This window comes from Anopheles ziemanni, chromosome 3 (assembly GCF_943734765.1).
Source record: "Anopheles ziemanni chromosome 3, idAnoZiCoDA_A2_x.2, whole genome shotgun sequence".
Lineage (NCBI taxonomy): Eukaryota > Metazoa > Arthropoda > Insecta > Diptera > Culicidae > Anopheles > Anopheles ziemanni.
Genome location: NC_080706.1, coordinates 16,746,068 through 16,761,643, shown reverse-complemented (window position 1 = coordinate 16,761,643; position 15,576 = coordinate 16,746,068). Strand labels below are relative to the sequence as shown.

At 46.0% G+C, this 15,576-nt stretch overlaps 1 protein-coding gene across 1 annotated transcript in view; it reads right to left on the bottom strand.

The window, feature by feature from the left end:
• Positions 1 to 14,753, bottom strand: part of LOC131284224 (uncharacterized) — a 57,159-nt gene extending 42,406 nt beyond the window's left edge. The window contains exon 1 of the mRNA XM_058313078.1: positions 14,744 to 14,753. Within this exon, the coding sequence (XP_058169061.1) occupies positions 14,744 to 14,753 (10 nt within the window). The remainder of the gene's footprint in view (positions 1 to 14,743) is intronic.
• Positions 14,754 to 15,576: the final 823 nt, after the last annotated feature.

The following is a 15,576-nucleotide window of genomic DNA, read 5'->3' as shown; positions in this document are numbered from 1 at the left end:
TGGCTACCATTACCTGTCAGGACCTGCAACCTGCTACCACGGAGCACACGATTGCTCTCCCCGTCAAGGGATAATCCAATTTGTGACCGGGAACAGAAGGATTCTCCATTAGCGCGTGGAACGTGGTAAAGTATAGCTCACCTGGCAGAACCCGATGAACCCCCCATATGCCGATAACAAGGTTAGGCGATGGTCCTCGTTCATCCACTTTGCTGTGCTCCTAAGAGACATCCTTCGGCGCTCGAAAGGAAGGGATCGAATATGTTTCATTAAAAAGAACACCAACTCTAAAGGCGAAAACACACGCACACCTTGGCACAAACGCGCGTGAAGTGAAAGCGCCTCCAGCGCGGAACCATCAATAAAATAAACTTTCGCCAAACGAATTGTCACCTCGAGCTCCACTCGAATGTCACCGTCCTGCGAGAGTCAGATCGAATTTCTTCTGACGCATTCTCACGTCGGCGTGTTTGTAGGGTATCTTGAGTGCGTAATGGTTTGCGCCCCTCCCTCCCGGCGCTTTGCCTCACACGGAACTGTCCCGCATGACAATTTGTCCCATTTATCAAACCCGCGCCATGTGTGCCAAGTTTGCAGCGTAACGGAAAAAAAAAGAGAACGAACCACGTGGACGTGACTTTCGGGCACTCTTCGCGGGCTGAGAATGTGAAAGACAATGATTCATGGCAGTCCGGCTGGATCGAAGGCCGGGTGAGAACTTCCATTTTCCGACCCATCATTGCCATTACGGATAAAATGCGCACCGCCCGTAATGACCTGTCACCCGCCCGGGTTTTTGGGGTGTCTAATGGGTGACAAGTGATAGGCAAACACACAGTCGAGTGGAGTGGAAGAGCGTTTTTCGGCCCAAGAGTGGAACGATAAGCGGGAAACCTACGTGGTGCCGCGCGAGAGAGTCCCATTAACCTACTCCCCGGGGCCGGTGCGTGGACTTGACGAGGTGCGTTTAGCACGTGCCGGATCGAGGAGCCAACCGGAACCAATACGCGGTTCGCTCTTGACAGTGAACTCGAAATCGAAAGCTCCCCTTTGGAGGGTGGATGGATGGATCGTTGGTTGGTTCGGCGTAAAAATGTAATGAGAAGAAGAGCAACGCACAGCAACGGCGAAGTTGGAGGGGTTGGAGCAGAGACCACCACAAACAGATGTCCGTGACCGGTTCGGTTTCGGTCCACCGGTGCCCGATGGTGTGTGTCCATCCAACGTTTGCTTCCAACAATTCAACCAGACGGCCGTTTGAGCTTTCTTTCTGCGCCGGCCGAAGAAGAAGCGCTAGCCTTTTTTGTAGCTGCACAGTGGGTCAGGGAGTGAAGACTTATCGGTCAAACGTACTTAATTTTTTTTCAATTGGTGGTTGGTAACCGAGAGGGTAAAATTAAAGCTGTTGTGAAGTTCGTTTATGGTGCGAGAATGAAATGAAAAAGGATTGGTTTTATATTTTGCTATTCCAATTACCATCTTCTCAAACTCGGCTTTTAACAGAGAAAAACATATGAGGATAATTAAAATTGAATAAATTTGGTTATCTTACTCATCCCAAAGATGCTCATGAGTGCAACGGAAACTTTCTACATAATAAGTATTCATAACATATAAACATTTCTAATACCCTTTGATATGAAATAGGTGCAAACTTATCTTCTTTTAGGAAGACATTAATCAACTTAATGTGTTTCATCAGCTAAATTTAAACTAATTATAAATATTTTCGAAGTAACAATACGATCTCGATCGGTGGACCGTCTCACCGCTGTGACTTGAAAGGTGAGAGTGGAAAGAATGGAGCTAAAAAAGCATGAAGATCGTCGAGACCATCGGACCTCCGAAACGAGAGAAAGTGTCGATCGGTTTCACCCGATACCGGGAGGGTTTATTTTGGGGAATTTTTGTGTCGTTTCCTCATTTTGTTTTTTTTTCGTTTTGTTTCCCTCCAAAAAAGATGTCATCAATTTGCTCGGCGACGTTTTCGAACGCAGAGAAGCGGATCTGAGCGGAGCAGATGAATCAGAGATGAAAGTTGTAAAATGCTGTGGTTGCGTTGTCCATCGAGTCCAACATGTTGAGCCGGGTTGTGTTAAAATTTTACACAAACATAAAGAGAACGATGGCGATGCTAACGATCAAGGGATGTTTTGAAAACAACTAAGCATATCGCGATCGGTCATCGACACGGGGCGTGGAGGAACAAGTTTTCCTCCAGTCACGCAAAAATCCGAACCTTATGTGATTGCATCGCGAGGGGAACGATGGACTTCCCAGGGCGGTTCATTTCGAATGCAATCCATGATGCAACCATGATGCACCAAGCGTTTCGAAGGATTAGAAATCGATCGACCTCTTCTTTTTTTATGTAGCGTGATTCATCGGAGCGTTGCGAGGAAGGAAGTCATAGTGCGTATCCGGTGCGTTAGTCAATCGAGTCGTCTAGTTTTTGTTGTTTTCTGTTTTTGATGCTCACAATGGAATGCAATCGGAATGCACTTGACCGCGGTGTGTCTTGCGAATGGTTTGCAAAAGAATTCGCAACCGTTAGGCGCATTATTTTACATCATTTCCACAGAAGGACAACGTTTGCCAACATTCCGGTTGGGAAATCTTCGAAAACAAAGCACTAACTTTTATTAACGAGAATTCGAGTGGAAAAGAAACATTAAATATAATGAAAGAAACAGTTTTTCAGGAATAGATACAACTCATACATCATCTGGATAACGGTCATGGTGAAATAACGAATGCATCGCTACCGAACGGAGGCACAATCTTGGAATCAATTGTAGCAGAAGCTAGACAATCCCTAGAAATCTTGCCCCTCTCTCACCCGCCTTTCCCTTCCCTTCCATCCCTTCCGTCTTTCGGGAAGTCACCATGGACGACGCGTAAATCCTTTCCATACCGATAGCTTAATTTATTACAGCAATATAATGAAAACGAATAGCTCCGACACACCATCGGCATGGTCTTCCGTTACGGATTGTTTCGTTCGGTTCTGGGTTTTTCTTTTGCTTTTGCCCCCCTCGGTTGAGGCTTAATGGACGGATGGATACAATTTTCGTTGATTAGGACAAATGGCTCAAGGGCTAACCGGACCGGATTCCGGACCAACCCACCCGGCAAGCCTTAGGGAACCGGGATGGGATCCGGGAAGCAGCACAATTTTCTCGACGCACAACAGCACGCAGTGTGTGTGTGTGTGTGTGTGTGTAATAAACTATCTAACAACGGAGAGCACTTCTGATTAAAGGGCCCGTTCTACTGTTTTATGATCCGAAAAATGGACCACTTCTGGGCAAAATCGGGAGGAGGGATAATGTATGGGGATCGTTCTGGATGGCGAAGGATCGAATGGAGAAGGAGGCCGAATGTGTTTGTTATGGCATAAGAAATGTTTGGCTCCATCGAAGGAACCATCGAAAGTTATGCAGTGTGTCCACATCGTTTAAAGCCAACAGCAAAAAATAGGTAGCTGGGAAGTAGCTATCAACTACTTCCTCATGTCCTGGAGTTTCCCAAGGGCCGTTCCTTTGCGAGTTCCGAACAATAGCGCACAACTTTGTCGCAGGTGTTTTCCCGGCTTTTGAACGGTTTGATTATACTCGGATTTCCAAACGGCCAATCTGCAGTGCAATGGCAAACTGCCGAATCTCCACCGTCATCAATTGCACACTAAGGAAGTTGTAAAAGTCTTCCTTTGTGGAGGGATGCACTTGGCAGGACGATGCAGCGGACGGAAAACTTATTGTGTCGCCGTGGCGCTCACTCCGGGCCCAACTTTCAAGCGGTTACGAGCCAAGTTTCTGTATGCGTCGAATGTCAGGAAGTTTGCGGCCATTTCTCATCGTCTGTAAAGCTGTCGTACGACACAATGGGGAAGATGGAAAGTTTTTCCACCGGTCCCTGGGGGGCTCTCCTGCTCCCATACCTCCCCATTCGTCCCCGCATGTCCTTTGAAAGGGTGAAAATTCAATTAAATCCCGCCCAGCCAGTCCAAGGTTCGGTCAATCACCATTACCGATCAAGCGGCCCCACGCTGACACATGTGGTCGGGGAGGTAGTAGTGGTGGTGGTGCGTGACGAGACCACAAACGAACTATTTCTGGATCCCGGCGGATCTTCAATGTCTGTAGAGATTCCATCCCCCGTAGCCTGGCACGTGGATAGACAGATTGAATTTAAACATCCCCCCGTCGACTTCCGAGTAAAACTCAAGCTGGAAGCAATTGCCGAAGGATTTAGTCTTGCGAATAGTCAATCCCACCCAGACAATGGGAGGAAAAAGGAAAAATGGTTCAATTCAAACTGAACCTCCTTAAAGGTCGAAGAAGATTGTGCAAATAGTACAACGTCTTCGGTTCGGATAATCATTTCCCGTGAACCAAGTTAGCCTGCAGCCAACGTCTTCATGGCTTGTACTCGACAATCGATTGTACTGAGGAAGTACGGATTTGTGGATTTGTCGTGGGGGAAGATGTGCAACGCAACGAATTTCCCCTCGATCAAATGGTTTCATGCAAAAATGTCTATTTTCCACGAACCTGGGTACAAACATGGAAACGTTCCTAACGTCGACACAATTCTCGTTTAACGTCGAGTTGCTCGAACATGTACTTTGTCGGATTCTGCATACCGGTTCCCGATCGATCGCTTAAAGATTTGACTTATCCTTTATCTTGCTGCCACGTTGCTGCCATCTTTCGTTTTCCATCTTTCCCCACGAGAAACTGTGGAAAATCTGTGAAGTACGAGGTGTGCATGGAAAAATCGAAACACGATGTTCACGTGAATCAACGCTCCAAAACAAAAACAAGCCCAAGTAGCTAACATTGTTGTCCGGGTCTAGATTTAACTCACGTTCGGCGAACGAAGACCGCTTTCCCGCCCCGATCGATGATAACGATGGGTGTGGGTAGGTGTTGAGAGCCGTGAAAAAAAATCGAATATTGCACGAGAAATTGTGTCGCCCGGGCGTGATTGAATCGAACGGAGTGGAATGTTGGATCGAAATTTAAATGGCAATTTGCTTCACCCAGCACGTTCGCCAATGTCTGGGTTTGTTCGGAGGCGGATACTTGCTTGTTTGCTTGCTGTTTCCACCGAGCAGCCAAAGCTTGTCTTCAGGATGCCCTGAAGCCATCGAACGGCGTGAACGAGAGAAATGAAGGTTAACTTGGCGAATGGAAAAGATAACGGCACAGGAAGGATTTGGCCTTGATCGGCACCCTATCACTCGGGAGGGGGTGGAACCAACACCCCGAGCCGGGTGGTGATGCTGCACTGTCCTGAACCACCCGATAAAGCGGCATAAATCAGATCCTCGCCTCGGGAGCGGATTCACAGTTGGTTTGAAAGCTTTCGAAATGTTTCCCACTGGAAGTGCGCACTTAAATCCTCCAACAACGACCAACAGGGACGAGCTCTGGGAAAAGCGGGTAGGTCCTTCTGAGAGGAGCGGGGATTTTGTGGGTGTGAATTTTCCACACGATAAACGATTATTAACTGAAAACAGCAAACGTTTCGGTGGGAAGGACTTGGTGGTAGCTTGAGGAGCCACAGAGACAAACGGCAACATCGGAATCCACCGACACCATAGTTCAACACACTCTCTCGACTATGAATCATCTGTGTTGGTCTTTTGCCCCGTTTGGGACAGCAGAGAGACGGTTTTCCTCCGAAAGGATGTCGGAGGAACGGGAGGTTGGATGACACTACAACCCAGAAGGACTCTTCTCGGCGTCTTTCTTTAACCGCAAGCAACATCCCCGCTCGGTTTCGTATTTCTTGGGAAATGTCTCCGCTTCGCATGGAATGGTTTGCCTTTTGGGATGAAATCATGCAAAAGGCATTTTGCACAACCATTTGCTGCATATTTTATGAACAGTGATTAACAACATGCGTGCGATAAATATTTTAAAATTTAGTTACTTTAAAATACTAAAATTATTCGAAGAGAAATGTATTTACGCAAAATTGTGTGTCTTTAAATCTTGGATACAAATGCATCAAAATTATTACTCCTTATTTTCCGAGCAACAACCAAGCATCGTAACCATCATTCAAGAGTTTGTCTTTAGCGATAAAGTGCAGCTACAGTCCCTTCCCAAATCCCCCAAATACTCCATGCGAAAATGGGCATCCCCATATAGCCTCAGTCATAGTCCATGAACTCCAAGAGGTCGCCTAGTATGATCATTCCGAATCATGAAATACGCCAGTCCTTGGGGAGGCACGGAGTTTTCCATCTCACGCAACGTCCCTTTCCGGGACCTACGTGTTCGAGGGTTTATCTAGCAATATTTGTGTGTCTGAAAATGTGAGTCGAGGAGTGTTAAAGTATTTTCACTTCTCACTCATATCGCATAAATAAATAAGTCATAAATTTTTATTCACGAGTCCCACGAGGGAAGGGCAGGCTGGCCGGAACGGCTGTGTCGAGAGCTCGTGTGCTCGTAGCTATCGCTATCGAAATTTGAAACGTGGCGAAAAAAACGGGAAAACACTCTGACAAGCTCTGATGTACAATAATAAAAAATGGAAGCGAAGGAAAAACCACAAGGCTCGAGCAGGGCCGAGGGGTTCGCAAAACGTGGGTCGCCGGGTGCACGGGAAAAACAAACCAAATACGACGGGCATAATTCACGCAGCATCCAGCACCGGGTGCTAACATTTTCCACCGTATTGGTGGCGATGCTTTTTGTCGGGTTTTTATTTTACTACTGCCGAAATCCGGCACTTTTCCGTCGCCTCGGTTTCGGCGAAGCCGTATGTGTGTTTTATTTTATTTGCCAACCACTTTATCATCGCAAAACCGCAACTGAACATTTTCGGCGGGTTTCGCTGGTAGGTAGGTGCTCATTTGTTTACTTTTCCTGTCCACCTGTTCCACATTTTCCCATCCTTCTGACTTCCGTCTTATCACCGTAGAATTTCCACGCGAAGGTACCGAGTTTTCCTTCGTCGCAATCGGAAATCTTGTTTGTGCGTTGCTCTTAGGCTGGCACTCGCTACCCTCGCCGGGTGCGTGGTGTGTTTCCGGCGTGGGAAAACCCGCAAAACCGAACGGCAACACCGTTTCGGCGAAAACGGAAAACTTTTGGAGCTTTTGCCTACTGAAACACACCGCCCGGGGGTGGGGTTCGTAATTTTTATTTCACGTTATTTTAAATTTGTTCTACCGCCAGTTTTACGCGGCGGGCAGAAATGTTGCAAAAATTATTAATTGTGGCGGTGAAAATGTTGCCGAGTGTGCGCTTTTCTACCGAACGGCGGAACCAACGGTGGGTTCGGGTTGTTCGTGAAAAGGCCTACCACCGCGCGCGGAAAATTGCACACCAGAAAACGCAAATAAACCTCCGGCCGTGTGATGTTAGACTCGTCTTTTATTAAGGCTACCCGCGGTTTGCAACGTAAATAATGCTCTTCTCACATGCGCAACGGCAGAGCGTTCAATTTTCCAACCAAACCAGCTTGGTTGCCGGGTGGAAAAAGTGTACGGAAGCCGTACCTTTTTTTTTATATCCAACTGTCCCATCCTATCGACATCATATAAATGGTAGGTTATTTTTTATCCGTTTCCTAAAAGGTGGAAAATGTGTGTGATATGCTTTTTTGGTGGGGTCATATAAATTGCTCGGAATTTAGAATGAAAAATTTCCCACGAAGTCCACCGTTGCCAAGGCAAGGGACGATAGCGTAACATTTCGGTCCGTGGCGAAAAAGGTGCGTTCAACATACCGGCACAGGCAAATGGCCTGTAAAACCTATACGACCGGAAATGAATGATATGTCGCAAAAGCTACGCTTATTATAAGTCTTACAGTCAACTCTCTTTTCAATAATTTATACGTGAAAACTGGTGAAAAACGACAGCGAAACAGAAATAATAAGTGTAGTGAAAACTACCCTAGTTGATAAAACTAAATTGAAAGTCTCTTGACAAAATTCTTTTTCATCGAGATAATAATGCAAGGCCAAACTTCAACACAAAATTCCACTTAGAACAAATCGCTAATTATTCCACCTGCTCAAGAAAATTCCGAATTTTGTTGCAAAGTTTCCGCTGCGGCTTGGCTTGGACTTGTTTGCGAAGACGTTTTTGTTTTCTCTTTTCTTTTTCCAGCTTTACACTCATTTAACGACTTCCTGCCGTGTGCAGGTTTTCCCCGTTCTTCGTTCTTTGGCGGTCGGTTGGTTTATGTCGGTTTTGTTTTTTTTATTCCAAAACGTACGTGGCTGCCATTTCATTGCAGCCAGATAAGAGATGTCCCGTTTTCTTTCTTCCCGCGTACCATTTCGCAAAATCTCATAACTTCGTGCTCGCTAACGATCTTTCGGTTTAATTTCTGCTCGGTTATTTCTGGTGGTTTTGCTGTTCGTGGACCGGGGAGAGGCAGTAGCGCCGGTGAACTTTGCCAGTTACAAATTAACTGTCAAAAGAAAGAATGGCTCTAAAACACTGTTCCGGTCATTCGCGTTTCGTGCATGATTTTTTTTATTTCAGCCCGGATGTTAAATGCATGAACCAGAAATAAGGGGGGGGAGAGAAAATTGGTGGTGGAGCTGCATGCCGCCAGGACGGTTCTGTTGTTGGCAAATCTGTTATTTAATGAACTCATGCCAACTTCCGTTTTTGTGGCAGCTGTCCCACAAGGAACGACTCCCCGGATGACTTTTTGATGGCAATTTGAACTCGTGTTTGCGTTTTTCGAACCAACGCTCCCGGTGGAGGAAGCCAAAGTTTGCTTCGCCAATCTCTCGAGAACAATATGATGATAATCCTGAAGAAGCGGGAAAGTAATTACATGCATTAACAATTTGTTTCAACATCACAAAAAATGTAATTTAGTGACAACCTCACATTCGGGTCAAAATGCTTGCTTCGAAAGTAGAAGGCCATAGAAAATTTATGGTACCATTTCTTTTCTTGTAAATTCTATGAAGCATTCAGAGACCCCCCACAAACCGAATGCTTTGTCGTCACAAAAAAACGACAAACCTAAACCTCATAAGCTCCGCAATCAAAAGCATCCCCTCTCATGGAACATTTCGAGATTTTGGCTTTGAAAGTTTGAAAACCTTATCCCATGCATCTGTCCACATGCCAACAGTGCTACGGTTTTTCTCGTCTCCCAACATGATCCAACCACCTGCAACAGTACGTGCTTTCATCGGGTATATTTTGGCGTAGTCGCTGTAGTAACTTTGCTGACCCCGGGACGACGCATCCCGATGAGGATTGAGCAGATTTTGGTTTTCGGAATCCGAACCGTGCACGTGCACCAGCTGCATCAAAGTGAGAAGGTTCCATTCAAAGAGTGCCTGCAACCAGCCCAAAAAAGGACTTATCCAGAAGGATCATTCATCGAGACCGAGGACGGGATCCTTCCATTCCGTGCTGGCATGTTCATAAAGGCGGTATGTTGGTTTTAAGCTTTTGCCCGTTTTTTTTCCTCCCAAAGCAAACGCACGCATCCACAAGGGAACGATGGCGTTTGCAAATGTTTTGAGCGATGGATCCCTCCCGACGCGAACGAAACGGTCCTAACCGCAACGCGACTAAAGCTGGTCGGAAGTTTCAAATTATTCATAAATAATTTATACCGAATTCACACGATGGAAGCCTCTCTCAGCAACATCCCCGTGCCTTCCGGAGTCGTGGCTTTCGAGCGTTTGAAACTTTTTCCCGTTGGATTTTCATTTCATGCCGAGTTCTTGGGCGCAGAATTGCACTCTTGGATGAGGTCGGGAACTTCCCTCCGGGATGCAGAAGTTGTTCCCATTCCCTGGCAACATTCGGGCGACTAGCGCTACTAGTATCATCACAAGTCATTGGGGCAAAGTTTTCCGCAGACAACAACTATCGCTTCAGCTCAGGCAACCGTCATATTTTACCAACCTCTGCACTTTGCCACTTTTTTTTTTAGTTATTTTTGTACCCAGTTCGCTTTCCAGCTCCGTTAAGCTTAGAAGCTATTCGAAATAAAATCACGAAACGTGTTCCCGGAGTGTTATGTACACATGCGACGCTATCGAATTGTGGTTCAAAACGCACAGTTGGGTTTCGGTTACAGTTCGGTGAGTCACGGGGAGGTCCATGCATGGCCAGTGAACCTAATGTCCAAGTAAAGCTGTGGAAATTTAATGCGGATGCGAACCAGAATACGAAATGTCGTTCCAATAAGTTGAAATAGTTTTTTAATTTAAAAAAAACTGGAAAATTTAAACCTTTCGGTTTTGAACGAAATAAAAGGAAAATAATTTAGCTTAAAATTAATAAATAAGTAAATTATTTGGAGGAACATCCAATCCCATTTGCCAAGCGAATGCTTTTTATTTAGACATCAACATAGTTACATGTAATTTCATTTTACTCTCTGTTCTAATTTAAATGTTGAAAGTTGTTATGCTCCAATTATCGCCACCTCGGTTCATAAGGTTCATGAGAATTTAATTATTAACAAGAGTAACATCACAACGTCCCTGCAGGAATGAAAACTCAGTACGTTTCAGAGGAAAGTCAGTGGCAGTTGTGTTTATGAACTTTAAACAGGATACTGCCATGTTTTTTCGGCTGGAAATACCATCCAAGTCCCAAAGCGAGGCGTCGCTCCTGCGGGGCACAGCTGGCCGATGGTTTCTGCATTTCGAATGCCATTGCCGTCCTGTGTCGAGCAGGTCGCGCATGTACGGCGTGGTTCCTTTCACGTTCTTACCCCTGAAAGGAGCCTCACTCCAGCGGACGCCCTGTGTTTAACCTATTCCGGCCACTCGGAATCTTCTTCACACCCAACGCGCGCGTAAAGGAACGTCGCCGAGGGTGAGAAAATTTGAATTTACGTCAGCAGTTTCGCAGCACCCGACCCGACAACGGGGTACCACCGTTTTGGTTGGGAAAGCTCTCCACTCTCCCGGGTTGAAAGCGAATGGGAATGTCGTACTTTGTCGTTACATTTTATAAATTTTTCGCTTTCAACCCTCGGTTCCCAGCGTTGTTGCCCAGCAGGAAACGCCAGATTCGCGTCGCCCTAGCGGTTGGTGTGTTTTTCCGGCTTCCGTCGCTTCATTCCATTGCCGCTTCCCGCTTTCCCGGGCTCCGATGGTGACAGTTTGGGATCATATTTCCCACCAAATTATGAGCAAACGTTGCAACGTTTTTTTTTCGTCCTTTTTTTTTTTGAAGCCAAATGGTGCCTTGGAAAAAGTTTGGTGAAAATTGGATTCCTCTTTTTCATTTTTGTACACCTTATTTTGTCCCTTATCCACCCGATTCGATCGATTTGTTGTTAGATACGGTGCGCCTCGTTGGACGTGTCCTGCGAGTTCCTCTCCCTCTGTTTGCCAATTCATACTTCATATTGCCTTATCCAGCCCTCCAGTCTGGCTGACCAGATTTCGATGTTTGTTCAGCATGTTGGTACGTGAAAAACTTTCGTTTATTTGTCCACCTCTTCATGGTGTGTTTGGTTTTTCTTTCCCACCAGTTTATATTACGCTTTATATTGCCCTAAAAACCAATTTACCCACACTCCCCGCGACCACTTTCTTCTTCCTTCTTCGAGCGGATTCTTTCGTACGTTCGTGCATCGGGCGTCCAAATAAGCACGCTCGTGAGGATAATAAATTATGCATCCGTGCACCGGCGAACTGAGGGGGGAGAAAACGAAAACCGACCGCCGAAAACAAAAAAGCTAAGGACCCGGCTGGCAGCGAACGATAAATAAGTGGATAAATATAAGCGCCGTGTGGCGTCGGCGGGGACGACGGTTTGGCGGTTCCGAACGTATCCATCATTTATGGCACATCGGGTGAAACTCGATGGCAGTAAAGCATAGGACAACGACGACGACGACGACGACAAACGTTAAAATGATAATCCTTGGCGTGAAAGCCAACCAACCCTTCGCCCGGTGGTGCAAAACTCGAGCACTCCGTGGACTATCTTTTCACACAAGCCATTCGAGGTGGTTCCCAGGTTTCTCGTCCTTCACCACGCGGAGAAATTCCTGGAAAAGCTTCTGTTTCTACAACCCTCGCAACCCCTCCCATTCCTGACCGACCAACGATAAAAAGCTATAAAATGATAAATTCGGGAGTCCACCCCCAAAAGGCGACGGAGAACTCACCGGAAACAAGGGGGAGACGAACCGTGCGGTTACCCGGTAGATCCCACGCCGGATCAGAGCCATTTTCGCGCGCGTTCTGGCCGCGTCGGAAGTGGATTATGGCTAATTTATTGCATTGGCTTTTCGGGGTATTTTCCGGGAGGAAAAGGAAGGTAAAGGAGGCAAAAGAGAAAAAGAGGAAAAACATAACACACCCACAAAATTTAAACCGAACGCAAACGAACACCGCGGATTTCGGTCAGGAATTAGGAAAACGAGCAAAGGCTGGACCGGGAGCGGATGGAGCGCGGTGCTAAATAAATAAAATCGACTGGAAACAGACGCTCTTCGGCCCCGGTGCGCTGAAATGGGTTGAAAATGGACGCCGCATTCCTTTTTTCTCGTTATTTTTATTTGCCTTGCTCCCAACGGGCTGAGAAAACAACCGACCAAGATAATCCGAGGCAGGAACTTTTCGCGATTCCCAAAACGTTTTCCGATACCGGATGCCGGATGTCGGTTGGGCAAAGCGGTTGGGTTCTTGGGTTACTGATTAGCCACCGTTTTATTACTGTCAACCCCGGAAAGGGAAGAATTTCCTGCTCGGGAGGAACATTGATCCCTGGTAGAAGATGTGCTCAAGGCATAGCGACGAACTGAATAGTAACGCGTCGTGATTTATTCGCGAAGTTTTTTCCGTCTTTTAAAAAAAGACCCTCAACGTTAGAACACGATAAATCGAGAATGATTTTCTATTCTCGTTCAACGGCGAATTTTCTGTTTAACAATGGACGAGAATGACAAATGCTTTCCAATTTATAACCATCGCCCAAGAGAGGACCGTCAAAGAAGTCAACCCAATGTTGCCGTAGATTAGCCAATAAATCAAATCCTTCAACCGAACGATGTTAGGACCAGAGCGGCCGCCAAAAACGACATCATTGTCGTCAATGCGCTAATTAGATCCAATCCTCCGTTACCGACTCCGTTTTTCAACCCGTAAATCCATTTACTGCCACAAGAAATTTAAAATGAAGACTAGAGTAGAAGCAAAACAACCCGTAAGGACGTGGACTAGAAGCGTGCCCGATTAATTTGCAGTGACCGCCAAGATTCGCCTAATGTGCGTCGAAAGCTCACCCGCTTCGGTTGTGGTCGGAAAAAAGGTGGCTTAAAATATCGCTGCTGGTAGCAACGCCATCCGCCCTTGGGGTAAGCGAGGGCCATCCGTTTGGTTTCACCGGCTTCGTTTTGGCTTTGAATAGACTGTTCAAAGGCAGGTGTTCTTAGGAAAGTTTTTCTTGGAGTTCCTGTTCCTATGAGACGCCCAGTTTTTCACCCCGAGATAGAAATCGTAGGACAAGAGGAGCATTCTAATAGGTTGGGCGCAAAAAGTAGGCAGTGAGATCGAGTGATCAAGACGTCAATATATGAAACTTTTATGATCGCAAATGACTATTTGCTAATTAAATAGAGTTTTTCTCATACCATCGACATGCGACAAGTGATTCGCAAATGATGATGTTTGTAAAAGTAGAACAGATTAATGGTCTAGTAATCAAGCAGGCCAAGTTGAATAGGAAAATTAGCATCATCAAAGAACTTGCCTACTACACACGCAAGAGGTCGAACTTAGTTAACCTGGCACTGCGTAAGTGTCCTCCAACAAAGTACGATGTCAATTCAGAGTGCTTTAGCCTTCGCCACCATATGTGCTTACCAACGTCACGAGAAGAGGATGGTTTGTTACCAAGGTTCTTACACCCCCCATGAAACTGCGATCTCGGTTGGAGTAAACTTCTAGTACGCAAAGGCACATTACCGTCCCGCGTGTTATAGTCTCTTGTGGTCATTGCGTAATCCTTCTCCAACTTCCAACTGACTTGCGACCAGTGACACGGGGAACCACTACTACAGATTAGAGTGCCTCGCTCTACACACCTTGGCTTCAGTATACTAACCGAACGATCCCTAGAGTAAACACTGCAAAATCATTCCACTTGGAAGGGGACAGTTCGGTCAAGTTAGCCGTTAGCGTTCCTCTGCACATATCTTGTGTCTCTCTTTCTCTCCTTTTCCATTCCGTACCTTTATTTTTATTTTTATTCGCTCACCGACACGGCTCAACTAATCGACCTTGCGCTGCGTTAGTTATTTCATTAATAAGCGACACAAAGGAGAAAAAACCTGGCTTACGTTCACAAGTAAAAAAACGGAGCCGCGACTAACCTGTACCGATGTTGGGACGTTCGGTTGCACGAGGACTTGGATCTGGCGATGCTTTTCGTTCAAGTTTGTGTCTCACGATGGTGGTGGCACAGGCTGGAAGCTAGCGACTGGTTGAAAACTAGTTTTATTGAACCTCCCCCCGGTAGTTCCAAGCCGGACTTAGCCTCTTTGTACATTCCTTAGGTAGGGTTGCTTGGAGCCAACGACCATATGATCGTGGGATAAACAAAAAGTGTATTAGAACTGACCCCATCTGTAGCCAAAAGCAGCAGGAAGGCAAACTATATCCTGTTAAAATAAAGTCTTTAATTTGAAGCAGCTCAATTTGTGGTTCATAGGAACCCTAACTGATTAGGATACGATATTACCTAGCAACAATGAAAAACTGTCTTCCTTACATCGCTTCATCTTGCCCCATTTCAGATAATGTTTTCTTTGATGAAGTACATCAAGAGATATTATTTTATCTTTTTCTAAAGACAAAAAACGATACAACAACACTTCTCCATCCAACATGCTTCACGACACCTTTGGCCTAAGACGTTGATCTACTATCACCGTTCCACGAATTCTGCTTACTGAGAGCGCCATGAGCGATCCTTATGCCACAAACTCCCCACCTGAAAAGGGCCCTAGAAACTGGCGGGGAAAAACAAGTTTTCCGTTCGTCCAACAACTCATAAACAGTGTTTTTATTGCCCCGACTTTACCTTCTCGTGCGCCCTCGCCGTTCGACCGACGGTTACCCTTGTTTTAACTCCCTTGTTTCGACCTAGGCCCAGCAATTGGTACTTCGATGTAAACGTACGCCTCTTAAAGTGATTGCCTGCAATGCATTGAAGAGTTGATTACCTTATTGTATTTCTCTATCTGCACCGTGAGATTGCGATTGCACTCAGGGAGCAATTGGTAATCGAACGATATAACCATTGCAGCACGAGAAGTGATGACGTCCTCTGGCAGTGGCCCGGAAGTGGTCATTCTGCAGGACATTTGTTCAGTGATCAATGCTTCTCATTCGATTTAGACATGCTGTGCTGCTAAAAATCAGCGAAGAAATAGGGTGCAAGCTTGAGTGGTAGCTCTCAAAAGCCCACTACATTCTATCTCTTGAACCATACTCGAGCCATAGAAGTCCAGGTCTTCCCTCAACTGCTCCCTCGTAGTAATCGTTGTTTGTCGTCGCTGGTATGTATTCGGCAGCAGATTGTGCACTTACCCGGAGGTGGAA